At 36.7% G+C, this 10,977-nt stretch overlaps 1 protein-coding gene across 1 annotated transcript; it reads right to left on the reverse strand.

Annotated features, from left to right (window-relative positions):
- Positions 1–3,852: 3,852 nt before the first annotated feature.
- On the reverse strand, positions 3,853–6,826 carry LOC132270960 (heat shock cognate 70 kDa protein 2-like). The gene is made up of 2 exons (XM_059772174.1): positions 6,530–6,826; positions 3,853–5,749 (listed from the first exon to the last, which is right to left on the reverse strand). The coding sequence occupies exons 1-2, from the start codon at positions 6,741–6,743 to the stop codon at positions 4,014–4,016; spliced, it is 1,950 nt and encodes a 649-aa protein (XP_059628157.1). The 5' UTR covers positions 6,744–6,826; the 3' UTR covers positions 3,853–4,013.
- Between the last annotated feature and the right edge of the window lie 4,151 nt (positions 6,827–10,977).

Below are 10,977 nucleotides of genomic sequence, written 5' to 3' on the forward strand. Positions count from 1 at the left end.
GGACAACTGAATTGTTCGTGATTTCGGCGAGGTCAGAAACCCTAGGGGGAGGAATCCTGATGAGATTGGGAGAAAAAGAAGGGGTGGGAATCTACCAGGTCTATACGATCATGAGTGGATGAAGAGCTCATGATGCGAAAGAAATTAGAGAAATGAATGAGGAACTAACCTAAGATCACGCTGAAGCAAACAGCAAAGTGAACGTCGCAGGGTCAGAAACGAACTATGAAGAGGCCTTTTTGTCAGAATGGCAACAAGCACACCTCGAACCTTCTTTTGAAGAGTTGGCAACCGTGTAACTTCAATTCCCTTTTAATTAGGAGCTATGGTCCAATTAAAAAGGGAATTGGGGGCAAAGTGTGGAAGGAAAAAATCCCCCTTCCAGTAAAAATCGTCCACGTCATCACACTACAAAATTACTCTAGGTACAACAAGGGCCCAATCAGTGCTGAGCCCAAATTGGATCAGTCCAGTCCAGAGCAAGCCCAGACAAAACCTTGGCTCCCACATAGATCATAGACCCAGGCCATCCGGCCCAACTTCTAAGCCCAGACGTCAACAGCCCATAACACCAAGGGTGAACTCCAAGCCCATTAGCTAAATCGTCTGGGTCAGCCCACATTCAGCCCAATCTTAGTTAAGGGAAGTCCAGTCTTGCTAGGCCAACGAATCACAAAAAGAGCAAGTTCTGTATAAGGAAAACTCTGTATGGAAAGAATTGTAAAAAGGAAAAGATTATAATTGTAAAGAAAATCATATATGGAATGAATTGGAGGACAAGCCATGCGAATCCTACCAAAATTCCACCAATTTATTTCTTATAAATAGAGGCTTAGACCTCCAATAAAATCATCGAGCATTATATACTTATTCTGAGTTTTATTCTTGCTTGTTCTAAGTGAGTAGTATATTTCTTTTTATTTGTTTCAATAGAGATAAATTTTGCACCTACAACCACCGCTAAACACCACTGTCACCATCACCACCGCCGCCGCTACCACCAAGCACCACTGTCGCCACCACCAAGCACCACTATCACCACCACCACTACCACTACCAAGGGCGAATCCAGGAATTGTTCATGGGGTGGGCTAATATTTCTTTGGGTAGGCTAATAGTAGTAATTAATTTTTTTTTTTTGGGGGGGGGGGGGGCGGGGGGGGGGGGGGGGGGGGGGGGGGGGGGAACTTGGGTGGGCTTCAACCAGTGACCATCACCACCTAGCACCGTCTCCTCTCTCTTTTTCATCTTCAAAATTGAAACCCATCTCCTCAGCTAGTGATTGCATGTTGATTAGACCTTTTATCCGGGCAAGCTGTCGTACGTCACCAAACTGGAGAAGATCAAGTTGGACAGCAGAAGAGGCGACACCACCGAAGGAGCTCACGTGACTCTACGACTCCATCTTGAAGCAGTTCAACTACAACTAGAATAGGATCATTGATCTCTCAACGAGTTCAGGCCGAAGATGAAGAAAATCATGTTCGTCTCCTGATGGGCTTAGGTCGTGGGTGCAATATCTGAAGCCTCACAATTGTCACTACAACAAAACAAGCTTTTTACCTTCGAAAATTTTCGTTGCAAAATATACTAATTTCGTAACAAAAGGTCATTTGTGACGAAAGTATTTCATGGCATGGGTCGTAACAATATCTAGCATCGGGATAGTACATATGATGCTATGAAAATATATTTTCCCTGGCAAATAACCATTTATTTACTACGAAATATTTTTCATCAATAATACACTTATTTGTTACGAATTATTTCGGTCTGCTACAAATTATTTGTCACCAATACATTAATTTACTACAAAATGATTCTGTCTCTAATATGCTTATTTACTACATATTAGTTCTGTCACTAATATATTACTCCCTCCGTCCCATAAAAAGTGTCACTTTTAGAGAACCGTAACTCTCACAAATTGAACTGACACGATTCCCCATTAAAGACACTTTTTTTGGGACGGAGGTAGTAATTTACTACAAAATATTTTCGTTACTTATATTATTAGTTGCTACAAATTATTTTCGTCAGTGATACCATTATTTGTTACAAATTCTATCATTCTCCACGAAAAAAGTTTATAGCAAATAATAGTATTTTATTCGCGACTAAATTGATTTTCGTAGCAAATGAGTAATTACTACAATTATATTCGTAGCAAATATCAATTTTTATTTTAAAAAATATATTAAATTTGTGATTATACAAATTTTGTATAATCTCAAATTATATATATTTTACTAGTACTTTGTCATTCCATGCACCAAATAACACTAGTAATTAAAAATGGTAAAAAGTTTCATTCTTTAGCGAGCCAAACATCTAGACTGTGAGTTGTGCAGCAGAATAGATTGTGAAAAGTTTAAATTTTTATTGAAAGCGGATTTAATCACGTGTTTCTCTATATAATCTACTCTACTAAAATTACCGGTTAATTCAACAATCGTATGCAAATTAAAAACAAGTACAGTTTAGAGTGACAACGGATTTAGCGAAGAAACCAATTGAAAAACCTCGAGGTTTTGTGCGCTATCCAAGTGTAAAAAGATCAATTATGTATAAAGCAAAGTAAACCGAATTTTGACTCAAACTCAAACCCCTTCGTTCTACCAAGACTCAATCCGTTAAACGTTCTAGACTCTGCGACTTCCCGTCCAACAGCTCTCGATTTCAGACTTATGCATCGAACCTTATAGAGGGATTGCTGGTAGATCAATAACACTCCACATGCACCTTGATCCCTTCAAAGTGTGATCTGAAATTCTTCTTATTTGAATATGATGAATTTGATGTAGAAGAAATAAGATCTGCTTTATCTGATCATTGTATATGCAATCTTCAATAGATTCGAACATGATTAGGATATAAACAACATCCTATATTCACTCGTACGTATATAGTGTGTATGCTTTTAAAATTTTAATAAAAAGGCTTTGAAGTGCAAGAGCGACAAACGTTGAGCAAGATTGTGTGACTTAAATTTCAACTCTTTATCTTGTATTCAAAAATAATAGAAATATAAAATTTATCTCTAAAAATGTCAATGGAAATAAAAATCAATCCACAGTTTTCATCATTTAGTATAATACTTGGCATGGGCAATCTTCCTATCTCGAACAGATATCTCAAATAGAAAATCAAACCAAATTTTTAATACTCGCACCGTGTAATTAGATTAAATGAAAGTGTTTGGGAGCCTTCCAATAGACATCCCAAACATTTTCGTTGTGGCTGATATAAAACACTAAGCCATTTAAGCTAACTACGTAATCGGATTCACTAAAAACAAAAACAAAAAAAGATAAACTTAATATTTATTTTATATAAATATAAATTTTAATAAATAACCGGGTTTAATCCATTTTAACCCGCGTAACCAGATCCAAAAATCTCTCCTCTTTTCTAGACATCGACAACTTTTATGGGACTTTCTAACCTTTTCTGATACCATTGCAAACTCTTGTGGGGCCCTAGTTTATTGTGCTTAAACTAAAAATGTCGGGACTTTGGAACTAAATTTAATTTTAGGACCTTGGCAACTAAATTTAATTTCAGAACCAAGCCTAAAAAGCCAATATTGTTGTTAATTGGACTTCTTTTTTTTTTTCTTTTTTTTTTTGTCATTTTAATTGGACTGGGTAGTTTTGTTGTTATGTGGACTTGTTTATTTTAATGATTATTACTTGATCTTATTGAAATTGTAAAAATGATTGATTACATATATAATGAAAATTTCTATGAATTAAAGCCCCTTGCTTGCAATCGGTTACAAACTGAACAAACCATTGCTTGTTCCAAATAAGTTATTGGACAAGAGGACAAATATAAAAACGAAAGAAAATATTATCAAAGAAAAACTTGTCTCCATTAAAATAGATCCATCAACCATAAAATATTAGACTTCCCATCAGTAAAATCCCACAAAACAACCGCTACCCAAAACATCCAACAACAAAAAATATAAAGTACAATCTCCTAATAGGAGTTAAAAAAATACTAACTACTTAGTCAACCTCCTCAATCTTAGGGCCTGCACCACTTCCACCGGCCGAGGGTCCATCTTCAGCCATGCCACCAGCCATGTCGGGTCCGCCACCAGCCTGGTACATCTTGGCAATGATGGGGTTGCAGATGCTCTCAATCTCCTTCATCTTGTCCTCAAACTCATCTGCCTCTCCAAGCTGGTTTCCTTCCAACCATTGAATGGCCTCGTCAATAGCATCCTCAATTTTCTTCTTGTCTTCCGGTGAGAGATTAGAACTGATCTTTTCATCCTTCACAGTGTTCCTCATGTTATAGGCGTAATTCTCCAAAGCGTTCTTGGCCTCCACCTTTTTCTTGTGCTCCTCATCTTCAGACTTGTACTTCTCAGCCTCCTGAACCATCTTCTCAATATCTTCCTTGGACAACCTCCCCTTGTCATTGGTGATAGTGATCTTGTTCTTTTGACCAGTGGTTTTGTCCTCAGCTGAGACATTCAAGATACCATTGGCATCAATGTCAAAGCAGACAGTGATTTGCGGAACACCTCTAGGGGCAGGAGGAATGCCAGAGAGCTCGAATTTGCCCAACAAGTTGTTGTCTCTTGTTCTTGCTCTCTCTCCCTCATACACTTGGATCAGCACACCGGGCTGGTTATCAGAGTAGGTAGAGAACACCTGCTCCTTCTTGGTAGGAATTGTAGTGTTTCTTGGAATCAAAACAGTCATGACTCCTCCAGCAGTTTCCAAACCTTGGGACAGAGGGGTTACATCCAACAGCAACAGGTCCTGGACCTTCTCATTGCCTTCACCACTCAAGATTGCAGCTTGCACAGCGGCACCATAAGCAACGGCCTCATCTGGGTTTATGCTCTTACACAGCTCCTTCCCGTTGAAGAAGTCCTGCAATAGCTGCTGAACCTTTGGAATTCTAGTAGAGCCTCCAACAAGGACTACTTCGTGGACAGTGCTCTTGTCCATCTTGGCATCCCTCAGACACTTTTCAACAGGGTCCATACATTTTCTGAAGAGATCCATGTTCAGCTCCTCAAATCTAGCACGAGTGATAGTTGTGTAGAAATCAACTCCCTCATACAATGAATCAATCTCAATGGTTGTCTGAGCAGTCGATGAAAGAGTCCTCTTTGCCCTCTCACAAGCAGTTCTCAACCTCCTAAGGGCTCTGGGGCTTCCACTGATGTCCTTCTTGTGCTTTCTCTTGAATTCCTGAGAAAAATGGTTCACCATACGGTTATCAAAGTCTTCTCCTCCAAGGTGAGTGTCACCAGCAGTGGCCTTCACTTCAAAGATACCCTCTTCAATGGTGAGAAGAGATACATCAAAAGTCCCACCACCGAGGTCAAAGATAAGCACATTCTTCTCCCCGACACTTGTAGCTTTCTTGTCAAGACCATATGCAATGGCAGCAGCGGTTGGCTCATTGATGATACGCATGACATTGAGGCCGGCAATGACTCCAGCATCCTTGGTGGCCTGACGCTGAGAGTCATTGAAATAAGCAGGGACGGTGACAACTGCATTCTTAATCGTGGAGCCGAGATAGGCCTCTGCAATCTCACGCATCTTAGTGAGAACCATGGATGATATTTCTTCCGCAGCAAACTGCTTCTCCTCACCCTTGTAGTTTACCCCAATCATTGGCTTATCACCGGGACCAGCAACAACCTTGAATGGCCAATGCTTCATATCACCCTGAACTGATGCGTCAGTGAACCTCCTACCAATCAAACGCTTTGCATCTGGGATTTAGAAAAACACAAACATTAGCAACCAGGAGAATAAAACAGATTATCTCAAGCAATAAGGACTTAAAAATTCCCATCATCAATATCAAGCGGTCAGCTATAAAATATTACTAGTATTTTGATTTCCACTGATTTGGAATCAAAATTTATATCTCTAAACCAGATCTCTTTCCCTTTATCACTTGTAGGTCCAATTGTACTGGTGAATCCGATAGACCCCTAATGTCAAGCTTATGATATGTTTGATATGTTATATTAATTTTCATTTGAATACCTAAAACCCATCAAACCCACCCATGTCAAGTTAATGATATGTTTGCTAAAACGACTATTGCATAAATGAATAACAAACGAAGAAGAAAAAATAGACTTCTAAAACAAAGACGAAAAAATAGACTTCTAAAACAGATCAAAGTTAAGTAGTTGTAAGAGCGCAAAGACTATGACGGCCACATTATACCCAAATTTCTGTAAATCTAAGAGAATATTGCCTAAAGCTTCTCGAAAAAATCAAAATACAAAAACAAACAAAAAAATGAATCAAAATCACAGAAGTTAAAGAAATCAGATATTCATTATTTACATCAAAACAAATATGTAACTTTAATACTGATATAATTAAAAAAAAAATTATTAAATTCCGTAATCCAACCGTAACCCCATAGAAATCAAAGCTAAATTTAAGCTAATCGATAGGTTAAAGTACATATAAAAAGGAAAAGCAAATAGGAACACCCATAATATATGTACAGGAGGATTATATAGATATCTTACCGAAGACTGTGTTGATAGGGTTCATGGCGACCTGGTTCTTGGCGGCATCGCCGATGAGGCGCTCTGTGTCGGTGAAGGCGACATAGGAAGGCGTCGTTCTATTACCCTGGTCGTTGGCAATGATCTCGACGCGGTCGTGTTGCCACACTCCGACGCACGAGTAGGTCGTCCCCAGATCGATTCCGATAGCCGGACCTTCTCCTTTACCAGCCATTTGATTGGAATCGAGCAGGAACTAAGAAAGAGTAGCAAATTAGGGTTTTTAGATCGTAAAGGAATCAATGTTGATTGTAGAAGCAGCTCAAGTCCTCTTATATAGGTTTTTTTTGTTAGGTTCTAGAACTTTCCGCCCCCTTTCCTTTCAGCCGTCGGATTGGACGGACAGTGTAAACGGTTTGGAATTAAACTTTCTTTTTGTGGTAGCAAATCCTCGTTACTCAGCAATCCCTGCTGGCGGTGTACAATATAAGGCCTTATATTTGGCCACGTCTGTTCATAATTCCCATTATAATGATATAAACGTAATAAAAATAATTTTTTTTCCTTCAGTTAACTTCCTTCTCCCCGTTAAGTAGTGGTAGCTTATTACTGAAAAGAAAAATTATAAAAAAATTTGAATTCCACGTCAGATTTACTTCCTCAAAAAAATAAAACAAATAACCAAGGAACCCCCCTTCATCATTCATTCAAGCAAGGGTTTCGAATCTTGTCGCCTTGGTCGCGGAGAGATGGGAAATGAGAAATGAAATAAATCAGTGCTTTAAATATGTATTCAAAAATTGAAGTGTCATAGTAGAATTCGGTGGATACAATTCTATCAGTTTGCTGATTTTAGTTAAATCGATTAACCGAGTTAAGATACGTTGTACGTGTCTAAAAGCAAAAACCAGATCCTTGTTATTTGATCATTTCACTTTCTAAAGTAATTCCTATATTCATTCGAAGAGTAATAAATTGATCTTCTATATCCTTGTTTCTCACAATTTAAAACACATGTGATCGTGGTTTTTTTTATGCTTTCTTAATATATTTTTTTTTTTTGGATAAAATTTCACTTCAAATAAGAATATATCAATATTGAGAATTCAAATATATTTATATGTGACATTAGTTAGGCATCGCGATATGAATACCTTATTTTGAGGGTAAATGTAATAAGTGAGCAAATGCTAATTAATACCAACCTTTGCTATGGTTTTTTCAATAACAATATGCTACCAAACTTATAGAAATCCTCTGGAAAAACTCCATGGTTCACTTTTAGAGAATAACTAAATGTATGATTTCTTAATAATTGGAGAAAAAAGCCATTGGCCTTTTCATTATTTTGTTAAACATGTAGTATTTTGTGTGTGGTCACAAGTTAGACTAATTGAGTTTAACATGTTCGTAGAACTCTCTAACTTAACATGTAATAGTGGTTTTTTTATGCTTTCTTATTATTATTATTATTTTTATTTTTTTTGGTAAAATTTCACTTTGAATAAGAACATAACAATACAGTGAATTCAGATAATTTTATATCTGGCATTAGTTATACCGTGTTTTGAGGGTGGAGGTAATGAGTGAGCAAATGGCAATTAATACCAAACTTTGCCATGATTTTTTCAATAACAATATGTTACCAAACTAATAGGAACCCTCTAGAAAAGGACTCCATAGTTCACTGTAGAGAATAACTAAATGTATGATTTCTTCATAATTGAAAATAAATAAATAAAAAAAATTAAAAAATTAAAAAAGAGCCATTGGCCTTTTCAGTATTTTGGTAAGCATGTAGTATTTTGTATGTGGTCACAAGTTAGACCAATTGAGTTTAACATGTTCATAGAACTCTCTAACTTAACATGTGATTGTGGTCTTTTTTATGTTTTCTTATTATTAATTTTTTTTTTGAGTAAAATTTTACTTCAAATAAGAACATAACAATATAGTGAATTCAGATAGTTTTATATGTAACATTAGTTATACAGTACGACGTGGATATCTTGTTTTAAGGGTAAAGGTAACGAGTAAGCAAAGAAGGAATTGCAACCAGAAGGAATCTAATCACCATCAGGTTTTGATTCAAAGAGGAATTGCAACGTAAAAATGCAAGCATGTTTTCTATGGGACAAAACAGCAAAGAAAGAGTAGCAATATAGATCAAAGAGAAAAACAAGAGTGCTATCTGGGTTTTGATTCAAAAAAGGAAATAAAAAAGTAAAAAAAAAAAAAAAAAAAAAATAGGATTTTTTATGGAATGAAAAGGGAAGGAGGGATGCTTGTGATGAAATCAGAAGAAAGGAGAGATGAATTAGGGTTTTGATTCAAGGAGTTAACAAAGGAAAAATGGAAGAAAGCGAAAATGAAAGGAGGGATGCTTTTGGTGGATCCAGAAGGGAAGGAGAGAGGAATTAGGGTTTTGATTCAAAGTGTTCAAAAAGGCAAAAGGGAAGAAAACCAAAAGGGAAGGAGACAAAGGCGCCAATTTGCCAGTTTTAAATTTGGTAACAAGTCAGATATTTCTTGTCTTTTCTTTTTCCTTTTTATTTTCGGTTTTTAGTTGGCAACCAAGTTATCGTTAAGCTCCGTCACTTGCCTTTTTTATTGTGCTAAGCCAAACAAGGCCTTAAGTCGTGCACAGCAAGGACAGCCGGGTAACTCACTTCAGAGGATTTAAACACTCCTTTTGTGCATGGGTTTCGGTCATACCCGTTTGTTCTCATTGGTCCAGAATTTTCTTTTCTTTCCCTTTTTTATTTTATTTTATTTAAATCACTTTTCTTTTTATTTATTTCCTTCAAAACAAAAAAAAAAATCAGGATGAAAGTAAAGTAAAGAAAAATAAAATAAAATTTACACCATGCATTTGATTAGAATGAAATTTTTTTAACAAAGTTGCCGAAAAAAATTATTTTGTTAATTTGGATAGCAAAAAATGGAAAATAAAATAATTGTACTTTCTCAAACTACCCTTATAATTTTAAATATTAAATTAATAAATGAATTTGTATTGAATAATAGAATGCATCAAATTTTGTCATTGTTATTGCTGTGGGTGATAATACTATTCCGACTTTTATATTTGGCAGTTACAATTTATGTAATAGGGTTGTAACAACTTTGACGAAATCAAAAAAGTTTAGAATTTTACATATGACAACAAATTAGTTTCCTTTTTGAATTTAATTAAAGTATGGGTGTAGGTGCAAAATTCTGCTCAACTAATAACGATTGAGAAATATAATACAACACACTCAAAAACAGTAAAGACAAATAAGAACAATGTATATAGAAGCGTGGAATTGCTTGGATCATTTTATTGGATGTCTGGGCCTCTATTTATACACAAAAATCGGTAGAATTAAGGTAGAACTCGCGTTGCTTGTCTTCCAATTCTTCCTATACATGACTTTCTTTACAAATAGAGTTTTTTCTATTGTATAATATTTCCTACGTAGAACTTGCTTTGTATAGAACTTTCCTTCTGTGTTGAATCTTTTGCTTAATAGGACCAGACAATATTTAATTGTACTTGGGCCGGATGTAACTTGGTTTAAATGACTTGACCAATGGGCTGAAACTTCAACAGTAGTGACGTTGGGCTGATTAATGTTTTCACCTGGCCTTGGAGGTCCAATACAAATGATATTGGGTTAGAGAATAATGTAATTTGGGCTTGATCCGGATGAGCCTTTAAAATCTATCAAATGTAGATTTATATAATGATGACGTGTTCAATTCTTATTGGAGGGAGATTTTTCCCTTCACACTTTGCCCCCAATTCCTCTTTAATTAGGTTACGGCTCCTAATTAAAGGGGAATTGAAGTTGTGCAGTTGCCACTTTCGCACGAGGCGTTTCCATTTGTGTCTATTGTTATTCTGACTCAAGGACTTCTTCAAGACTTGCTTTTGTTCTTAGTGTGCTCGTTCCATCCATTGCATTCTTCACATTCTCATATCTCCAGGTTAGTTTTTCTTTCCTTTCTTCCAATCTTGCATTATGAGTACTTCGACTACTCCGGAACGTATAGAAATCACAAATTCTGAGTCCACGCCCTCATCATCCCCTAATCTCATTAGGGTTCCTCCTCCTAGGGTTTCGAACTTCCTTAAGTCTGCAAATGACGTGGTTAATCAGCCGGATGTTTCCCCAATCCAGGCTGAGACATCCACCTCTGGGTCGAACAGTATTTTTACTAAGGAAGAAAGGAACGCAATTTTATCTGCTCGACGTATCAAGTTTTCCATTGAATCCGTAATGGAAGATTTCAAGATCCCCTAGGGGGTAGAAATTGTAGAATACCCCAAGGGCGCCGATTTTTGTGCCAGCGAGGGCGTTGGAGAAGACGAGTTGCTCCTCTCTGTTGGGCATCTCAATGCTTTTAGATTCCCCCTTCATCCCTTTTATCGTTTAGTCTTTAACAAATTGGATATTGCACCCCTACAAGTAAACCCTAACTTC

Source organism: Cornus florida, unplaced genomic scaffold (assembly GCF_030987335.1).
Source record: "Cornus florida cultivar Cherokee Brave unplaced genomic scaffold, ASM3098733v1 CherokeeBrave_3.0.0_Hap2_Chr08, whole genome shotgun sequence".
Lineage (NCBI taxonomy): Eukaryota > Viridiplantae > Streptophyta > Magnoliopsida > Cornales > Cornaceae > Cornus > Cornus florida.